This window comes from Acromyrmex echinatior, chromosome 6 (genome assembly GCF_024713525.1).
Source record: "Acromyrmex echinatior isolate Ae372 chromosome 6, ASM2471352v2, whole genome shotgun sequence".
NCBI classification, from domain to species: Eukaryota; Metazoa; Arthropoda; class Insecta; order Hymenoptera; family Formicidae; genus Acromyrmex; species Acromyrmex echinatior.
Window position 1 is genome coordinate 3,860,938 of NC_141857.1, and position 21,641 is coordinate 3,882,578.

General features: G+C 34.1%; 2 protein-coding genes and 1 long non-coding RNA gene across 9 annotated transcripts in view; 1 reads left to right on the plus strand and 2 right to left on the minus strand.

Annotated features, from left to right (window-relative positions):
* Window positions 1-547: 547 nt before the first annotated feature.
* Window positions 548-1,663, minus strand: RpS16 (ribosomal protein S16). The gene is made up of 5 exons (XM_011069052.2): window positions 1,531-1,663; window positions 1,402-1,446; window positions 1,202-1,333; window positions 834-948; window positions 548-750 (listed from the first exon to the last, which is right to left on the minus strand). Exons 1-5 carry the CDS (start codon window positions 1,648-1,650, stop codon window positions 605-607), a joined length of 558 nt encoding a protein of 185 aa, XP_011067354.2. The 5' UTR covers window positions 1,651-1,663; the 3' UTR covers window positions 548-604.
* Window positions 1,664-1,731: 68 nt separating this feature from the next.
* The window catches only part of LOC147909275 (uncharacterized), a 308,493-nt gene continuing 288,583 nt past the window's right edge, over window positions 1,732-21,641 (plus strand). The window contains exon 1 of the long non-coding RNA XR_015545377.1: window positions 1,732-2,249. This is a non-coding gene — a long non-coding RNA (uncharacterized LOC147909275). The remainder of the gene's footprint in view (window positions 2,250-21,641) is intronic.
* Window positions 7,793-21,641, minus strand: part of LOC105153914 (Transcriptional-regulating factor 1) — a 432,031-nt gene continuing 418,182 nt past the window's right edge. For 6 of the 7 annotated variants that reach the window (XM_087407003.1, XM_011069054.2, XM_087407002.1 and 3 more), the window contains one exon: window positions 7,793-20,506. In XM_087407003.1, the coding sequence (XP_087263129.1) occupies window positions 20,221-20,506 (286 nt within the window). In that variant the 3' untranslated portion in view covers window positions 7,793-20,220. The remainder of the gene's footprint in view (window positions 20,507-21,641) is intronic. The other variant, XM_011069055.2, reaches the window with a different exon arrangement.

Consider the following 21,641-nt stretch of genomic DNA (forward strand, 5'->3'; position numbering starts at 1 on the left):
AAAATCTAAGAATACGTATAGAATGAATGAAAAGTTACATCATATCCTCAAATCCACAGACGAACATTTATCGAAACTTTTTTGCGAAATTAATCTTATCTATAAATCGCATTCTTATCTATTAAATTTTATTTCAGCATGCCTAAACAGGGTATATACATATATGTTATTCATGAAATTTTTAGAGTAAAATCTCATTAAAGATTGAAAATGGAATCGTTCTTTTTCAAAACTGGCTTAATTTTTATTTTTTGAAGTGAAACTTCAAAGAATTTAAAAAATAAATAATTATCAAATAAACTTGAATAAACATAAAAACAAGCCAGAAATTAATTTGTTACAAAAACTTGCTACAAAAATTTATTTTTATCTTCAAAAATCCAGCTAAATCATATTAAATTACTACTTACGTGTTAAACTTCAAAACTTTGAAAAGAATGAAATATTAATTAAAAGCTATTTATTTAATAATAATTCTGTACATAAAAAGTATAAAAAGAATTATAGTATGAATATTAAGGAGATGGGAGCAAAGAAAGATAAAACATAGATTTTAAATGTTTTTTTTATATTCAATATGAATAAGATGTAAACATTGTGAATATTAACGATAAGATTTCTGGTATCGTGCTCTGGCGCCTGGACCACCAAACTTCTTTGGCTCGCACCTTCTTGGATCAGCAACAAGAAGAGTACGGTCGTATTGAATAAGAATATCTTTTACTTCCTTCTTGCTGGCTTCATCGACATCTAAGACAACAATTACATTATTAATTATTATAAATTATCTAATAAATTATCAGCAATCACATCCATTATTAATTTACACTTACATTTTTGATAGTAGGCAACGAGAGCCTTAGAAATTGCCTGTCGAATAGCATAGATCTGTGCAACATGACCACCACCACTCACTCTCACCCTGATATCGACTCCAGAAAACTTTTCCTAAAACACAAATGAAGACATTTTTGTTTGATGAAAAACAGTATTTCGCTTGCATTAGTGTGTGAGAGCTCAGAGAAAAGACTATTTTCAGAATCTACTGCTAATTATGAACCATCATGTTCGGAATAAGTAGACATCACGGAACGATTTATGAATAGACATGACAAATTCGCATGTCAATTTGCTCCAATGTCTTCTCCATCGGCTTTAGGAATTAGGAGTTAACCCGTTATTAGTTCCCCGTGTTACTCACCTTGCCTAGCAGCAGGATGGGCTCCTGCAATTTGTACTGCAACACGCGGGGTTCCACCAACTCCAGCGGTCGACCGTTAACACGGAGATTTCCACGTCCACGTTTACAATAGGCGACTGCGGTCGCACTTTTCTGCAATGAAAAGATTCGCGTTAAACACGCCACGCGTGGACCTAACCTCACAATGCTCTCTAGCTCACCTTACGTCCGAAGACCTGCACGGAGTGAATTGGCTCTTTTTGTTTCTGAAAAAAGGAACGCGATTCAATTAATATTCACTTTCGTTTGTCTCCATTTAATACTGATCATAAAAATAGTACAAAATTTACCTTCTGCATTTTAACGACCGAATAGCACGTCGTAAAACCTATAGAAAAGGACAGAAAGGAAGTTACTCGTGGCGCTCGCGGCACTCGCTTCCGCAAAACAGCAAACGCCATTGCTATCATTGTATAGCCAATAGGATTCTATAGCCAATAAGATTCAGGGCGCTACATTTATAGACTACATTTAAAAAATATATTTTTCAAACAATAATTGTTGCATACAACTTTCAATAGATCTGTTTTTTAATTAACTTTTTGCACAGTTCATCTTTCTTCTTTTTCTTTTCATATTGAAGAGAAAAAGAGAAAATAAAACTGTGTAAAAAGTTCAGCTAAAAAAAACAGACTTAATGCTGAAATAATGGGTATTGACATCGACGAGATACTATTAAAGACCTATCAATCCTGGGCAAATTTTCGACCAATCTACACTAGTTCAGTTACAGAAAACAGACCTAAAATTGATGTGACATTATTTTTGTTTATATACTATTCATGTCCATACAGATTTTCATATATCGATAGTACATCGATCGATACATCGATCGCAGCGCGCGCGAATGCTTCTGATTCGCTCCAACTAAAATGGCGGCTGATCAATTGCGACCACGAATTTTTCTCTCTGCCCATTTCAGTGTATATATATATATAGTTCAGTGTAATTATTGCGGCAGTAGATGAATTTTGATGATGGTGATGATTTTAAAGTTGTCAGCAAACTGGTAAGTTACTATTCAAAGTTATCATATCGTAAAGGTATCAAATTGATGCGCCAAGTGGCTCGCTGCTCAGTGCGATTTGATTCGTGATCTGTGGATCCGGGTTTGATCGCACCTGCGCTCCACATACGCGATTTTTCGCGTTCGCTGTACGGATTCGGCATTAAATTATGTAGGATCCTGTCTCGAGTGTTGACAAAACTGATCGGTAGTATTGAACAGAACATAATTCTAAAAAAAATTTCTTTAAAGAAATAATGTATGCATAAAAAGGATATTGAATATTACATTCTTTTTAATAAAAAGCGGATATGAAATAAATGCAATTAGCCAAGTATTTCATAACGCAAGACACATAAAATAGATTGAAAGTGACTAAAATGATAAATGGATTATTGTGGAAAAAAAACTTGGCGTGCCCGAGTTGCATTAAAATGCCATTTATTCTAGGATATATTTTCATAGTACGGAAATTATTTGCAATAAATAAAATTATTAAATAAAAAAATTGTTACATACAATATTCTGCAGATATATGATGATACACAATACATGAAAACAATAATTCAACAAAAAAGAGATGTTAATGATTGCTTACTAATCTTCTCAAAGTAAAACGCATTTTTCTTCTAAGAAATCTTGAAACGAGTCCGACAGTTTTCTTTCTATCAACTGCGGGAAAGAAACAATAAAGAAAAAAAGCTGTAAAAAATTATTGATTTATTTAATTCGCGCGAACATCAAACGCAAAAAAATCTCACCGAGAAAGGGAAAATGGTAAAGAATTATAGTTGGATAAGACGAAATAATCGTAGTCGGATACAATGAATCATGATTTTATTTGTTATATAATAATATCTACAATAAAAATACCATATCGTTTGAAAAACAATTTTCGTTACAATTATACAGTAATTTTATATAATAATATAATATATTTAGGTTTTCGTTCCAAATAAGACGTAGCGATGAACATACACCTCGCGCAGTAGGAGTGAGAAAATACATTATTTTTTGTCGCAAATTCCGCGTTGTGGTTTCGTCACTCAGCGTGTGTTTGTATGTGTGTGTGTTTGTGTGTGTTGTGTGTGTGTGTGTGTGTGTGTCTCTTGTATTTGTTCTTTTTGTTATTTTCCCGAGTGTCGATTTTCCGCGCGAACATTCGAGACGAGCGTGACCCACGCGTGATCGCATTTCACGATTTATTTCTCTTTCTCTTTCTTTTCTCCATTTCGGTCTCACGCTTTTCGATCGTTCGCATATCCAAAAAAAGGAGACCTCGTTGTTGGAGTTAATCGCGAGGATCGTCGTCTCGAGTGTCCCTTTGTGCCTCGCACGCAATTCCTTCTTTCCATCTTTTTATTTCTCTTTTTCTTTTCCTTCCTTAGTATGTGCGGAGAGTGTGTTGTAAAAAGCGTTGGACTCCTCAGAGAGCGATCCAACTTTTCATCGCGCGCGACCGCGCGGACAGTATCCCCGCTTTAGTCTCTAAATTAGCTACACTTAATAGTTAATAGTACCGTAATGTCATCTCAATATATATATATATATACATACATATATATATATATATATATGTTTATATATATGCATATACATCATTGTATTAGTTTATCATAATATATAGAAAATACATATAACAATTATTTAAATGACTCACAATCAATCATCTTGCCATAGCGCGCGTATACGACGAGCATGCGTGCTCGTGCGCGTATACGCGCCCATGTGCACGTACGCGTGTACATATATATTTATATATATAATAAATATATATATACATATATTTATCGGTGTGTTAATTACATGATATTTTTTACACTCGTCGTACAGAGGGAGGAAAAGGATGGCGCGGAGGCTGGAGAAAGTGGACCAGGAAGGGGGACGGGAACAGATCTTTCATACATTTACATTGTCTCTCTGTCGTACTGCTAATTTACAGGGAAATTCTCATCGGTACTTAGTCGATATCTTACAAACGTTTTTTTTTTGTCTATCTTGTACTGTAGTACGTATCCTTGCATCTAGCGAACACGTCTCGTCGTCCTGTGTCCAGGCAGGCATTTTCGCCTTGCCGCTCGTAGCGTCTGCCTTCCATTTTTCTCTTTAATTATTTTTTACGTATTGCGGTGTTTGCATCTTTTTAACACGTAACATTTGAAAATCTATACTCGCATATACGCAAGTTTCTATGCAATGATATCAAATATCTGAAGAGAAAGAGAGAGATTAATTTTATTATTTTTTTATAATAGGATTTTGACGAGTTTTATACAATATGACGGCTGATAAATTGGATTAAAACTGAGCAAATGATGCTCTAGTAAAAATAATTACTGAACGTGAGAATAGCTGCTATATAATATAATAATAAACTGTACTCTTATGTTCAATAATATCTTTATATATATGTATATAAATATCTTTATATATATATATATATATATATATATATTCTGGGAACACATACAGCTAATAATAGGATAAATTGAAACAAAATAGATGAGATTTTGTTTGAAATCCTTCGCCTTTTCAATCCTATTCATCTGCCGTAAATCACCTTGCTATGTATTTTTAATTTTGATTCACTTCTTTTAATTCTTATATTTTGATTGTTACGATACAAAACAAATGTTAAGAGGTTTCATTCCTCTCTCTTTCCTTGTGTGTGTTCTTAATGCTGTTTTGTAGAAGACATCACGAATGTGATCGTATATAATATAAATCGAGAAACGTTCGAAAATGCTGAAAAGGCGGAATATTTGCGCCTGTTTGCTGATGCTTTCATAATTTTTGTGATGCCTTTTTTATTCGGTAACGATTGAATTCAGAGTCGCCTTTGTATTTATGTTGGATGATTATCGTTACGCACGTGCATTACATCGTCTATCGTTTGATAAAATTCAGACACTTGAATAATTTTTCGTTTGAAAAATTTTACATCCTTTTGCGATGGTACAGCATATATCTTTGTATAATAAGATACTTTAACAAGTAATATAATGCAGCTTTCAACCGCAACGTCTAAAATTTCGCAATATTAATAAGGAATGTATAGATTTCCTTATTTTTGATTTTCGCTTTGATTATCATTTTCATAATTGGCGACTCTGAAAAAAACATTGCTTCTCATATATGTGATGATTATACCCTCAGAAGAGAAATTAAACTTCTCAAATTGTGCATTTGGTTTTCGATCGAAACTGCAGATTGTCAATAATCTTACGTATCTATCTCGTAATAGTGTGATCTTTGAACGAGATTTTAAAAAATCTCCGAAGGATTCGATCGACAACGAAATTCACGAAAAGTCTCTCTCGCGTGCCACCTCTTTTTCCAACCATAAGCATCAAATTAAACATATCTAAATTCGTCTAAGTTCCTAATTGAGGATACAAAATCCTAAGTCCTGCCGATCAGGCAATTCGGAAGATTTTTCTTCTCTCTTTCTCTTTTTTCTCCTTTTTAAAATTTTCTATTATTGAGCGGAGAGGTATTGCTATGTGTTTCTCAAGAAGAATCATTTTGATATGTCAGACGTTCGTATCTCGCCCCCCTGGTGGAAAAATTTCGCTGAAATTATTTCACGTTTTGAAACACTTTTCAGCAAAATTTCAGCATTTTAGAAAAATTTCAGTTTAATAATTTTAGCTGAAAAATTCACTTTCAGTAAAATTTCAGAGAAACTTCAGCAAAATTTCAAAGAAATTTCAGTTCAGTTTTAAAGAAATTTCAGCAAAATTTCAGAGAAATTCAGTTCAGTTTTAGTGAAATTTCAATAAATTTTTCCAAAACGTAGAATAATTTCAGCGAAATTTTGTCAGCAAGATCTCCTCCGTTTCCTTTGTGCTCGTTTCGTCATTCTTTCGTTTTCTCTCGCTCCGCCTTTTCTCACCCGCTCTCGCATGCTCTCGCGCAACACAAGCCCTTTTTAAGCCCTTTTCGGCGTTCTCCACTTGTATCGCTCTTCTCATTTCAAAGGACGACGTGCGTGAAGAGACACGTAGGAAGGAAAGCAAACGATACAATAATTAAGCAATACTTTAGGAAGTTCTCCTCTCGTTCTGCTGTAGGGCTGGACGTATGCGTTCACAGTTAATAGAGAAAAGGACAAGGAAATCTTTTACAGCTTTATATACAAAATTAAAGGATATCGAGCACAATAGCGACACACCGATCGACCTGTACAGACTGCGAGACTTCATTTTTGATATACGTAAAAATATGCGCGGACACCTTTGATTATGAATTATAAATATATACATTCACATTATATGTATATCTTATACGACAGAAGAATGACAATCAGAAAGTCAAGGGAAAATGACGTCTTTAAGTAAATATCCGTCCAGCCCATCGACAGGAATTAATAAATCTCTTCAGATTCAGATATAGTCCACAAATTTCGAGCGCAAGGAATATATTACAGCTGGTTTTACTATCAATTAATTTTAATCGGCCGATAACACCTTTTTTTAATTCTGGAAAGCGACACAAAGCACATTAAACAGAGATTAAAATTAATCGTTCTTTTGATAAAACCAGCTCATAATCCCTTCGAAGTTATTGACGTTTTAATAACGCTAGTTACTCTTCAATATCTCAATCACATCAAGTCCTGCGACCGCCTCGCTTTTCACGATTAATGGCACGTATTCTCTTATGTATCTTGTATCGTTATTGCGCTTTTTTCGCGCTAAATGCACGTATTCTCTCACACGGTCGCGGTTTTCGTACAGAAATAAGACTCGTAGCCGGGCAGCTACTTCTGGATGTATTAAATGCGCTGCTAAATAAACGTGAAAACGCAGACTTTGGCTTTCACCGTTGCTGATGATTCTTAATACTGCTTCCACTTAATTAGCTACTTAAAGATACCCGAAAAATCGCGAGACATCGCCGTCGCGGACACACGCGAGCGGGACGTTAATTCTCTAGATGGATCCGTTCTTTATTTTTCAGAGCTTCAACCGTAATTCTTGCATTTCAATACGATACATGTTGATTATTCACCCGTTGATTAATTATCGTTAACAGCACTTGACATGCGGAAGCGCGCGGATGGAAAATATTCGACACGCTTCCTCCTTGTGAATTCACCTCGAGAGTCTGTCGCTGAATGCAATAATTATAATTTAATTTCAATTTAGTTTAGAACAGAAAATTATATCGTAATAAATAAATGATAATCATATTGTATATTAATGAATAATATTTTATATGAAAATACATTCATCAGATTTGAGACGCAGTTTGAATACGACACAATATGCATTTTTAATAGGATTGTTCTGAACAAATTTACGATATATGTCGTCAAGGAGTCGATTTTCCAAACGTTAGCCTTTTGATTTTTCAAACGTTATCCTTTTGATTGTTGAGAATGTTTTCAACGGATTATGAGAGAAATTCTCGAGGGTAATTCTGTCGCCATGTGCATGACGAGTATTAGCTCGCAACACAGTCGTTCAATTGATCATTATTAGAAGTGAGAAGGATCGGGGATGTGAGGGTGCTTTTTTTCCCATGTACGAGTACGACACATATAAAATCCATGCTCTTTATACATGTTATTATTGCATACTACACGTTCGCCGCTGCGGGCCACGAAGCGCCTCTCTTTCCTCTCTTCTCGCTTAAAAAGTATTTAAATCTTAAAAAGGGTCGGTGGCTGAGGAGCGAGAAAGTCCGCGAAGGGCTCTCGGTGAGCCGGGTAAACGAACGGTGTCGAGCAAGTATGAACGAGCGATGCAAGTAAATCTGAACGAGCCATCTTTCTTCCTTCTATCGCACATTTCGATGCGAGTTTGAAATACGTCGTTGCACAATTGCTATGCAAAGATGCAAAAAAATTTTGTGATCTAAAAATTCGAGAGCGAAAACATTTTTCATTTTGCGGAAAATAAGATCAACTCCTTCTTGTCACTCGAATCGCTCGATTTGTGAATTTTGATTTTCGTCGTCTCATATCTCTTTTTTTCCGCTGCATTTTACGATTTTTAACCCGGTTCTCGCTGCCTCGAGATTTTTGATTAAGTGACTTGATTACTTGATGAATTTGGCACAGTGATTATTGTTGAGCGTCTTCCTCGCCTTCGTCGAGAACGCTCGTGCGAGAACGATCTTATTGATACGATCGAGGGAGGTAGATCTTCTTCACGATTCATCAATCTAGCAGTGATACTTTAATATGAGAGCATGATTGTTGAAGCGATATCGACTCGTTCGTGATGTGTGACTCGATACAATTTGATTTCCCGACGATTTCAACACGTCGTTTGATTGTTGAGTAAAAGGCCGATGTTCAAGAAGTAGTAAGAAAGTAGTAAGACATTGAGTTCTCGTGAGAAAGCGTATCCCTTGATCGTAATTTTTGCTTTGGCTTCTTAAGCGCATCGTTATTTATCGCCGAATCTTCGCGAGATACGAGGGGAGTGGATATAAGTACGCAAATTTAAGCATCGAAACCGTGAAAATCATCGTCACAGCTTTGGTCACAGTGGTACATTGAGACATGTCGCCATATATCTGGAAGTCACCGCAATAATAACGATAATAATAATTATGGGATGTTACATTTAACATACAATAAAATTAGATTCGCTGTATTCGCGCTCGCAATTAATTAGCGACAAGTTATCGAAAATACTGACGTCGCTTTGTGTTTGAACTTTTACGATAGATTGGCTCACACCGCTGTAAATCGCCGTCTCACCTCGTCGAAATGACGTCGAAAATGCCTCGTAATAGTGATTTATCAATGTAATCGCGCAAGTTATACATATAAAGCGCATCTTCGTAAATATCAATCAATGCTCATACAACTGAATCTTCATTACAGCACCGATTGCACAGGAGATCATTTAGGAAGAAGGTGTAGTAATCGTTAACAATATAAGAGCAACACAAACGAGCTAACATGGATACGAGCGCCGATTTATTAGTTAGGAAAATTATATACGTATATATAGAAATCTTATACAATTCCACATATCTCCGCAATGCTCATGAAAGAGAGGAGTAACCGCATTGTATATAGAAATTCAAAGTGTAATCACATCTCGAATTGTTTACTGAGACTACATTTGATTTTTGTTTCGCGACGCATTGCATAATGCACGAAATGCATTACGTGAAATGTATCTACGCTCGTATCCACTGTCGCCCGTGAGACAAAGGTTCACATTATACTCTATTTAGACGAAAAAACATCATTATGACGGAATCTAACGTTCAGGGCCTTCTCTATATCTGCACCTTATAAATTAATACTTTCCGTAAAGCATTCACACCCGCGATCAGTGGCACAACTCGCCATTTAAAGGACTAACTAACGGAGGATTGTCTGCTTAGGGTCTTTTCCATCCACGTCAATGCATCCATGAGGCGAAATGCAGCACGGCGTTAATCGAAAATTTCAACAGTGCTCGTCGATTACAGATTATTAATTTGCAAATTACCTATAGGAGACGATATTAGCACCTTCAACCGAGCTTTTGGCACGAATTTCTATACGCATTAATTATTATCTCGTTGTCTCTTTGACGGGAACCCAATTACTTGTAAAAATATCTCAGACAACTATCTTGGACTGAGAGAAATTCTTTTTTATCTTATAATTTTTTTTTTTTAATTTGAGACTTATATATCGTTTCTCTGTGAACAACGCAATTATCGGAATCTGCAACAATAATCGCACGCCACTGGAGGAACTTAAACACGCGGTTATGCGGCCACTTGTGAATTAGTTCATTATCAATCTATAAACAAGATTGCGAGGTGGTTTCCTCGTGCGTCATGGATGCAAAGCTCCCTCGGCCACGACACTTTTGCTATCTACCGAAACCTACTATTTACATCAATTCCTTGTAGACATAGCTAGCGTTTTACAGTTGAGAGATATACATTAAGTGTAGAATCGCTGGAAAGAAACGCACACGCACTCGATTATCTCGCTCGGCTGTCCCATTCGCACGTAACACTCGCGACTATATCTTTTTTTTTTTGTTGTTGCTCTACCACTTTGCCCCTTATCACAACACCAAACAGTGCCCACTTCGAATGAAAGAGACCCCGTATGGGGGCTGCGCTACGGCAGAAGTATCTCTACTAACAACCGTTGTTAGGATAATAGGTAGTCCTTACTTGTCCCGCTGTCGAATTCACACGCATATTATATCCCGGTGACACACCGCCAAATATTCTCACCTTGCTTACATTATTTCCGTGATTCAATTTTCAATTTGGAAGGATAATATGCGATCGTGTCTTCAACATTGATTTATCTTAAGGCCATTTTCTCTTACTGTTCAAAGATTTTATAGTTTATTTAAAAATTATTTATATATTCTCCATATAAGAATTAATATATTCTCCAATATTTTCGGTTTTTATTCATTTTCGTCAAATTGTTAGTAAAAATTTGTAGTACTTATTTGTACTTACAATTGTTTTATGGATATTATGTTTACTAATCGCTATTATTGAGTGTCGCATTATTAATATCACGGAAATTATCAAAGCTAAATGTGAGATTGCAGGTGCACCTCCTAGATTGTATGGATTCAGATATTCTTTCTTACGATTTCGTAACGAAAATAAGATGGGATAAAAAATCGATTTTTCTGGAATTATTGCCTGGGTTTCTTGTGGAAGATGTGTGTATGGAAGTGGAAATTCAATTTCAATAACTTTAATATCTCGCCAGTACGTTGCAAAATCATCGGAACAATTTCATTAACAATCGAGGAATCGTATTATACAAGATCTGACGGATCTAGGCAGTGAGGAAAGCGAAAAAAATCAGTTAGTAAAATCGATCATGTGATTGAAAATTGGATTTGCGGAACCAGGTACGCGTGTTGGCTATCGTCAGTTTCTTTTGGCACAATATTAGCATGCTGCTTGGACTTGATGATAGTTAACAATGAGACTTTGGTAATTATTTGGATTAGGAGACTTTTCATAAATACATTATAAATTACTTACAACTAAGAAATTACGTCTGTTTGTCAAATAATTAACGACTCGAAAAGAACGTGATAACAATGAGATTGAAACAATATCGTGTTACATATTTGAATTTCGTTGAAATTGGTTAATTAAATTAAAACGCAATCAATATATTTTCACAGAACATTGTAAAATAAATATACTTCGTAACGAAAACAGTTTGTTTAATTCTATTAGACTCGCTGAATTTGCAACGCACGAGAGTACTTCACGAAAATCGAACGGATGGGATGTCTAGTATCGCTTGTTTTTTCCTTTTCCATTTTCAGTTAAAAAATAATCCCTCCCTCGTCTGCCATCGAAAAAACACGCTTACACTCACGTAAGCTGATATTGACAAGTTCTCTTCATCCCTCACCTTTTCTTTCTCGCTCTCGTTTTCACTTCCCCTAATATCGTAGTTAAAAGTCAACGATTAGTTACCAGAACACAAGGCACTTGGCTTACACATCATACATGTCTTTTTTGTTATTAATTTGCTTTTTGGTATAGCTCGGTGTTGAGATAGCTGGCGCAAGACGCGCCGCGGGGGACAACATAGATATTAAAGATATTGAAGAGCAATAATCTCGTGATAGTGTAACATATTCGCCAAATCGATTCAAACTTTTGAAAGCTGTATGAGACAGCAATGAAATTTTAAGGACGTATATTATAGTTGAATGAAGCACAGCGTTACGTAGTAAATCTACGAAGAACTGCCTTCTTACACTTTCTTATTAAAATATTAATTAAAATAGTCTTAAACATTCGTTTATACTACATCAGAAAAATTATTTGCTCTCATGAGAAAGAAGCCGGAAAGATTCCGGTCTAAAATCTCAGATGGATCGTGTTGTATCTCGCGTTTCGTTATATGAATCCGCGGTGCGTCTTCCGACGTACAATGAAAATAGCACTCATCTCACATACGCAATATTCATAGAAGAAAATAGTCATATATATATGTATGTGTGTCGTCGTACATATAATATATATACTATCTATGCAATGCAGTAATAATATATATAATATATATTTACTTTATATATATTCAGTATTTGTCTTAATATATATTCATTTATAAACGACGGTTAGATTATTCAATTACACATCTCAGTATTAAAATCCCTGTCCCTTTCGCTCTTTCTCTCACACACATACACGCGCAACATACAGACCAACTCGTGCACGCGCACATTTTCGCTTTCCTATCCCATCAGTAGTAGTAGAGTTTAATGGTACACTTAATGCTCATGCTGTCGTGAGGCAGGATTTTCGGTATTTCCTCTTGCACCTTATTTTCTCTTTTTCTAACACGGATCGCTGGACAGGCCGATCTGTAACGATTCAATCGGCCGAAAGCTTATATGCGTCTATATACGTTAACATGTATCGTCGATTTACAGAATGTTTTTTTTTTTTAGCATTCCCTTTGATTTTCGTTTCCTCTTTGATTATGCTGTCCAAATACAACAACTATGGCGCAAATCGGTTAGTGGTGTTTCTCGATGCATTTCGCGTGATAATTTCTCGATTTCATTTTTTCCCCATTCGCGCGTACTCTTGAAAACTGGATCGCGAGTTATTAAAACCGCTATTTCTTTTCTCTTATTTCTGTTTCTTTTTTGTGACTATGTATTCGGCTGTGTTCTCTCTCTCTCTCTCTCTCTCTCTCTCTCTCTCTCTCTCTCTCTCTCTCCATAATCATCGCTAATTTGTGTACCGAAGTCCCGCCACTCACGATTCAGAAGAAGCCATGGGTTTCCATATTTTTTCTCTTTTTTTTTAACGAACAACATCGACATTTAACGCAGCAAGTACGGGCCGCTCGGCCTCTCTGACTCTCTGTACACCACACATACTCAGTTTTGTATATATATAGAAATATATATTGAGCGTACGTATACGTATGTACACAGCGATACATACATGCACGTACGCTACCATCTGAGTCAATATGCATGTATTGTGTATAATAGTAATATCGCCTCTTCTCCATATATTCAATATATATATGTATATATTAAATAAAATGGTATGTATATATGTATGCGCAATGTAATCACTAGTTTAATGTATATAAGTATCGCTTCAACGTAATACTGATGCGCAAACGCTCGTTGACCTGGCTAAGCCGTTCGATTTACAGTTAGCTCCTACAATCGGACTTAATCCCGATAATTCGAGTCCGTTTCTCACTTATTTTGCACCTCTTTTTTAACGCTTCGCCAGATTACTCGCGAACGCGACTTCTATCCGGATAAAGAGGAATCGAAAATTCTACGTCGCGCAATCATTTCAGAATTAATTAGTACCCTTAAATAACTCGCTCTCTTTCGAAAGCGATTTCTTGTGTTTCAAATACTGTTGCTCGTCGATGAAATTAACATTTATCGAAACTCGAACTTACACGTAAGAGGATTACAAATCGGTAAATCAGATTATTCAGATTAACGAACTGGTAGAGAAGTAATCGATTGTACAGATCTGGATTCGACACAATGAAAGTTATTGGCGGAGAGACACCTTAATATAAATTCTTTGTGTGATTGTATTAAAATTTCGTGCGCCTCTTCATAAGATTACGCAAGAGAGAATTTTCGAATTCCTCGCATTCGCAGATAATTTGCCGCGCTGCTTGTACCGTTTCTTCGTCGACGAAGACTAATGTGGCGGAGTTGCTTCGTGGGGGTTCTGGAGGCCTCCTTTGGGATTTCCTCTCCTCTTCGTCGAATCTATCTATCTATATATCTCGCTTCGTTAAGTGATATCACTTTTTGATAGGCTCCAGATTAAATTAGGCTTTTCGGCAACTCGATACCACATCGCACTTGAAATTGACTGAACTGTGCTTAATTATGTAAACAACGCATTGCAGTTTTCCGCCAAGAGTCAATTGCGAGAGCACGATAGAAAATCTCTTTGAAGTCATGAAAGTTTTGACAAGATGATATTTTACAAACCGCAATATAATTTATTGCAGAAATCAGTTATATCTAATTGTAAATTAAAAATAACATTAAAAATAACTCTATTAGTAGATAATTTCAGGATATTATACAAATGCAATTTCATGAAAAAGCATCGCTTGATCGAAAGGGAATAATATTGAGAACTCTCGCAACCATTCGCAGAAGACAACCGCAAGACGTTTTGTTATCGAGCTTTTTGAAAGCAGAACTTAGCCGGCCAGCTGTAGTTAGTCCACGCGTAACTATAACACATTTAATAATATATTGTCCATATTGCTTATGGCACCAACTTTTGAGCGATTTTATTACACAGTCCGGATACGAGAGATAATTGTGTGTTGCTTCGTCCGAGCCCGCATCTTTTTGAGCAAGACAAGAATCTGATTAAGTGATTAGATTTCCAAGTAGCTAAGATAATGTGGATTCTAAATATATAGGTATATTTATAGATAATATCTAGTTGAGCAGAGAGAGATAAGAAAACAACAACGACAGTATAAACGCGCCGCTTGAATATATTGCTATCGAGCACGTGCTTCTCTTCCATTCTATTAAAATTATTGCGATAATTTATACGAGCAAAGGGAAGTGTGTTGCGTGTACGTGAATATTTTTTATTCTCTGATGACTTTTACTCGTCCCGTATTTTAATTCACATATAAACTAAGTTATAACAATCTGACCATTAAATTATATATTTGAGTATAATAATAGAAATGAGCCTTAGATATATTTTAGAGGATTTACATGGAGAATAACATTTATGTATTAATATGATACGGAAAATATAGTCATGAGTTTATGCAATTGTCAGAACTCGTGTTACCTCACGATGTAAATATGCATCCCATTATCTTTTTCAATCGTAATATCTGTTCTCGATATATCAGATCTCGATGTGACACTTGCGTGGCACCTCTACAGCTGACCATGTTCTAGTACATTAAAAACACTATTAACAATACGTTCTGTAGTAAAAGTTAATAGAGAATAGTATAACATCAAATAGAAGAGTATAAAGAATCATGCTGGTGTATAGAGATAGACATTAAAGTAGGTAATAGGTAAGAGGACGATAGATTACGATATTAATAATTATATTAATAATCCGTAATAACTTTTTTCACTTATTAAGAGTAATTTTGCATAAACGTTGATGATCATTTAGTAGACTTTTTTCTCTTTAATACAATATTTTGAGCACATTCCTCAGGTGTATAACCACGCTACACTTTCTTCATCGAGTTGTACCAATATATTCCACAACTTATTAAACTCCACCAGTACTAAATTATTTAACGATTATCAAGAGCTTTGTCAACGTACGAATCATGGCGTGCATTGAACATTCTGTAGAAAATATTGCGCGAAATTTACTTAAAAACAACAGAATAAGTACTACAATAGTCACTATATAATAGTAATTATCTAAATAATTAATAAATTATCGATAATAATGAAACTAACTTAATATATCAAAAACATCACTAACAATTCTGCAACTATATGCTAGGAAACGATGATACGTCTATAAGTATTTGTTGCCGAAAAAAATGTCTAACTTTCTTTTTGTATATATTGCTCGATTATTAAGTGCTTTTCTTCCCTCCAATCCAATTGTCCCAATTATTTTACGCGTGTATGAATTTGCAATATGATTTACAACTGCGAATGCGGGAATCAATAAACGTTTTAATCATCAATACAGTATCAAATATTAGTACAGTAATATAATAAAAGGTAGTCGTCTATAATAAAAAATAAGCACGAAATCAATAATCATGATTAATGTCTTTTGTCAGCTTGTTATGGGATTTCGAAAATAAACGTAAATAAATATTTCAACAAATTAAACATGTGATGTCGGCACATCTAGACATGTTGTGACATCAACTTAAACAGGAGTAATATAATAATAACAGAACGGTAATTTTCAATGTGAATAAACTGCTCATACAATAAAATGTAAAATATGAAACAACAAAACTTCGTTTAATATTTGTCGATGAGTGCAAAATGCTCCATTTGCACAGCCATTAAGTTAAGTGTTAGTTGGTAACTTCAAGTTAATCGTCTAATCACATACACGTACGAGAGCACAAAAAACAAAAATGATATAGTATAGATTTGTCGATGATTAGTTCAGATCCATTCACTCGATGTCATCGCTATTCGATTTATGGCAGTACAATATCGGTACAACTCACTAGTTGATGGCACGGGTCCGCCTATGTACAAATATGTAATACCATATACCACATATCATTTAAATACATCACATAGTTATCATTTTGTTATATATATATTCTTCATATAGATATATCATTTTTTCTGTGACGTGGAGGGACTCGTTTGTACAATTCATGCATTTCTTCGTTACTGTTTCATTGCTTCGTTTCATGCCTTTCCCACATTCTGAGTAAGTAGCCTCCAGTACTGTGTTTTGTATTGCTACTGTTCTAAATCCAGAATATTGGTTGTTTTAACATAAAAAAAAGTATCTGTCAAACTTATAAAACTCTTATATAAGTTTTTATTTTATAAAATTTATTGTGTACAGACTTGGAATTCACTTTCGAATTTTGACAAAACAAATTATTTAGTCTGTAAAAAAACTTATTGCTGCAATTATTAGATATCTTCTGGATTTGGTCAGCCAATACATCTCTTTGTTTTATTACTACCTATGATCTTTCTCTTGAAGCTCTAAGTCTGATTAAGAGTTAGATTACATACAATAATAATTATATTAGTAGAAACTTAGTTTCTGTAACAAGTGTATTGTCTTAAATGATATGTCTGCTAATTTTGTTGTATTCGACCTATGCACCGAGCCTATGGTCGGAATTCATAACAATTTTATTCCTTAAATAAACTAACTTTAAGATTCGAAATTCTAGAATCTTATAGTATAGTATATCGATCTCTAATACTACACTTTTATTCTTGTACTGGAAGCCATTACTCAGCCGTTACAGAATCATTTAGTTTGGATTACAAAAGAGTATTTCCATGGGCTTAAAAATTATTACAACATAAGCATTTACAAATATAATATCATGAATATATCGGAAGAATTAAAATGCATATAACATTTTTTTAATTATTACGAAAATATTTAATAAAATTGTCCTCTCATATTGTACATAATTATTATAGGCCGATAAATTTAGCAAAGATGACAATTTTAAATCTCGAATAATATTATGTGAATATTAAATTAGTGCCCTTGGTGATACCCCCTTATATTAATCTCTTGTCTGTAAATAAATAGATAATGTAGATGTGGCCGGAATATTTGATGTTTAGTTTGCATTACATTTTTGTAAATCGGGGAGGAGATTAATGAAATACACACGTAAAGATAGAATAAACACTAAAGTACAGAGTTCTGAATATCTAATGTCTTAAGAGAAAGATATTTCCCATTTCCGACAATTAGACTTTCATTTACAATCATTTTTAAAATAAATGGAAGATTTAGAGCCGTTTTTATTTATAAAGACTTGGCAGACTTTTTTAAAGTGTTCTCAGTCACTTGCATTTACTTGAGAAAAGTTTCAAAAGTTAAAGTATACATTGTGTGTGTGTATGTGTGTGCGCGATCATTCAATGACAAAAGTTAATAAGAAGAAGAATGTTAACAATAACAATGTCCTCAAGATAGAATCAGAGCATCTACGATTGGCAATTCTCTTGAATAACAATTTAGAGTTTCAATATAAATGAAACTTGATATATAAATATATTTTAATCTTTATAAAATTTAGTACACATTTTTATTATATTTATCGTAATAAAATGCACGCTATTTTTGTTCTAAATGTACTGAATGATTGTGAGGGATGTTCCTATATATATATAAATACATGAACACAACTAAAGATAAACTATCTGAAATAAAATAGCTAAGCGTGCCTGAAAATCGGAAGACGTAAATTGTGAAATCTTTATCAGAGTATATTATATTTTTCACAAAGAACAGATAAATATCGGCTTTTCAAAGTTTATATGTATTATTTTTATTTTTTTGTTTTTAATTTTATGTTGGTTTAATAAAAAAAATAACGTTAATTGGGGGAATTTTAATTCAATGCGTTTAATGCAATGCATCACATCGAGGTATATCAGAGAAAAGTAAATCTTTTTGATTGCTTAAGGCACCTTACATATAGGAACATCATTATAACAACTTTTGAACGGGAAATAAAAATTCATAAAGATTGTGGAAACATGCGACCAGTCATTGTTTTTACAAGAGCCTCGCCACGTAGCCTCTAGTAGGTAGAAAATGAAGCCAAGTATATATATTTTTCTTTATATATATATGTATATAGATCCCTCCTAAAACAACCTAAAACCTAGCCTACTTATTTTGCATAGAGTTCATTTTAATTGTACATACAGACATTGATGTTATATATGTACAAACATATACATCTTATGTACATATAGCTATTTTAATGATCATTGAAGTCGAATATTATTTAATAAACGTACTCTATTTTCTCTGTATTTGTGTGTTAGGCGTATGTATAATATGTATGTATGAGCGTATGTATAATCATTATTTTACATTCAGTATCGGCGACGCAGGGAACGCCTCTGAAGTGAAACTTGAACAACGTCCTTCCTAGAGAATTATTTGCCTAAGTTAAAACGAGTTCTTTTCAATTACATCAATTTGTGTTTATACATATTTATATTTATATATATTTATATTCATATATCGTATATATTAAAATTTTTATTCAATTGTATACTATTAATCTACTAAGTAACAGAGGTAAAGAAATTAAGGAGTTTCAACAAATCTACGTACGCGTGATATAAGACCCACTTATTTTCATCAAATTTTAGATATGCTAATGATATTTAAACTAAATGTAACTAGAGTAAACGTGCAACAAGTTGTTACATTACAATCCAGGATCTGTTTACCAACGAAAAAGCAATTTATCTCATTATTTTATCGGTATTTATTCAAATTAAATATATTAATGTTGAATGCATAATTTTTATTCAAATAAAATATTAATGATGTTCCATTATTTTAAGTGATTATAAAATTTGTAAATTAAAACAAACGAAAGACTTCTTAACAAAATAATAATACCGCATGTAAACTGATCCCGGTTGTAATGGAAAGAGAAAACAACTTAAAACATTTTTTTTTAAATTGCGGAAGGGCAACAGGTAACAGTAATGTCTTGTGGCACAATCTGGGAACATTTCACGTGCATAATAAATAGGTACACTGAAATCGCGTTTAATCATTAGAGCGCTTATTATAGGTGCACGTCAATCCTTTTCAGTTTTGTTGATTTAGCACTCATTGTTACGAACATACGTTTTCTTATCAAGTTGTGTTTGATTTTTTTAGGCAATGTTAAACGATCGCTTACCTTTTTTTTTTTCAACAAAACGCAAAGTCTGTAAATTTGCTTCATCTTTCAATGACACTGACCGTTTTTTTCTTACACTGATGCCGACATCTCGTCTTCCACGCTAAGGAAGATGTTTACGATCGGTACCCTGTCTCCTTGTTGAACAGAGCTCGAATTATGATTGCATAATTAAATACCTTCTATCGCTGCGCCATTAAACCCTACGAGTTCTACAACTCCTCGTACTTAGTTGCCATTTACGATAGATGTTGTCTTTTTCTTTTTTCCTGAACGGCCGATTACGATACATATGAGTCTCATAAAACCATTTAGTTCATCTGACTGGACAAAAGTACCAGTCACGCTCACTTGTACAGTTTCGCATATAGCGGGAGATATTTGCGTTTTTTTTTCGAAACTATCTATCTTGGAAGTACTCACACAACCTGCCTCATTGTAAGCAAAGGTCTCGTAAAAAGATATTTCCACAACGTAATGATTGTGCGATGATCGCGATCGTTTAGAGCCTGGTTTATGTACCATGCGCGATCATATTACTTTCCTACAGTACCGTTACAGCCTTCGTTAAGGTAGCTTAAGTTTAATTACTTGAATCCTGTCCTATGGGGGCCTCGTAGGATTATGACATAAATGTGCTGTATTTTTGGCGCTGTTGTCGCTGATACTCGCGGGCAGTTGTTGTTGATGATCTTGAGCTTGCGGCGTAGCATTGTCAGGCTGTTGCTGCTGTTGTTGGCTTTGCTGCGATGGCATTGGCTGCTGCAGCTGTTGCGCTTTCGACGGTTGTTGTGTGGATCGCTTAGATTCCTGACCCGTTGAATCGGGTAAGGGTATTGGCCTGTGGGATTTCATGTGCGCGCTTCTGCTTTTTACTTTGTTGAAAACTCTAGAAAAAAAATAATTTGGACATCAAATAAGTTGCCGCTTATATATATATATATATATATTAGAGAGATTGAACGAAACGTGAACGAAATCTAATATTGCGAAGTCTACACGCATAAACACGTTCCCGGTTGTAATTGTTATGCGATTCACGTGTTAATAATTCATACGAAATGCAAATATACGTAGAAATGATTGAAATTTAAGTACACATTCAGAAATATTTTTGCAAGCATTGGATTGTCTTAATTCAGACACTCATAGTGTACAGTTTAGTAAGTTTACAAATATTTAACACACAACGTAAGAAGTCGGAAATATCGACATAGCAACAGCAGTCTAACAAATCATGCTTGCGTTATGCATTTGATTTTAATTATATATAACATACATATAGCCGATTTATACATATATTTTTATTGGAAAGTGAGACATAGAGAAATACAATTGGAAGAATATAGGCAGCAAATTAAAATATTGATAGAATATAAGAATGTGTGCCAGGCATATTTAACAGAAAATTAAATGATTAATCAAAAATCGCCAATGGCAAAAATCGCCAATGGCAAAAAACAGATTAAAAATGTTCTTAAATATCTTAATTGAATTCAGCAGTAAATCAAACAAAATTAATAACGGAGTATACTTAATAAATATCGTTGTCATATTTATTTATTAACTATATTAAGTTTTTTAGTAAATCGTGATGTATATCGTGAATGGCGTTTGTGTATATAGTTTCTAAAAATGTATCAATATGTAGTTTATCAAGAAAAAAAATCAGTTTTATTACATAAGTTATATACAGGGTTGATTCTATTTTTCAAAGTATTCAAAGATGCTGTTCAATTATATGTTTTCAATTTATGTTTTCAAAATATGTATTTTGTTGCATTAACTAACTCAAAATAGTTTTTAGTTTTTTATTTTTATTGTTACGAATCATTTGACGAAATATATACACGTGGTATATGTATGAAATTTTGAAACTATATAACTAGCATCAGTTCACTATATTCATTTTTAGATCATATGCATTCTGTCTCTCTATAAGCAAGGATCTCTATGTGAAATGCGCCAATACTTGCCGCTTACATTGCCGTTAGAGCACGAGCTCCGCCGTCAATTATTGGAAA

Excerpts from the sequence above, each read along its gene's own strand:
- RpS16 (XM_011069052.2), bottom strand. The coding sequence starts at position 1,650 with ATGATAGCAATGGCGTTTGCTGTTTTGCGGAAGCGAGTGCCGCGAGCG. Across the intron at positions 1,447-1,530 it reads CGGTCGTTAAAATGCAGAAG|AAACAAAAAGAGCCAATTCA; the intron begins GTAAATTTTGTA and ends TCCTTTTTTCAG. Across the intron at positions 751-833 it reads CGTTGCCTACTATCAAAAAT|ATGTCGATGAAGCCAGCAAG; the intron begins GTAAGTGTAAAT and ends TTGTTGTCTTAG.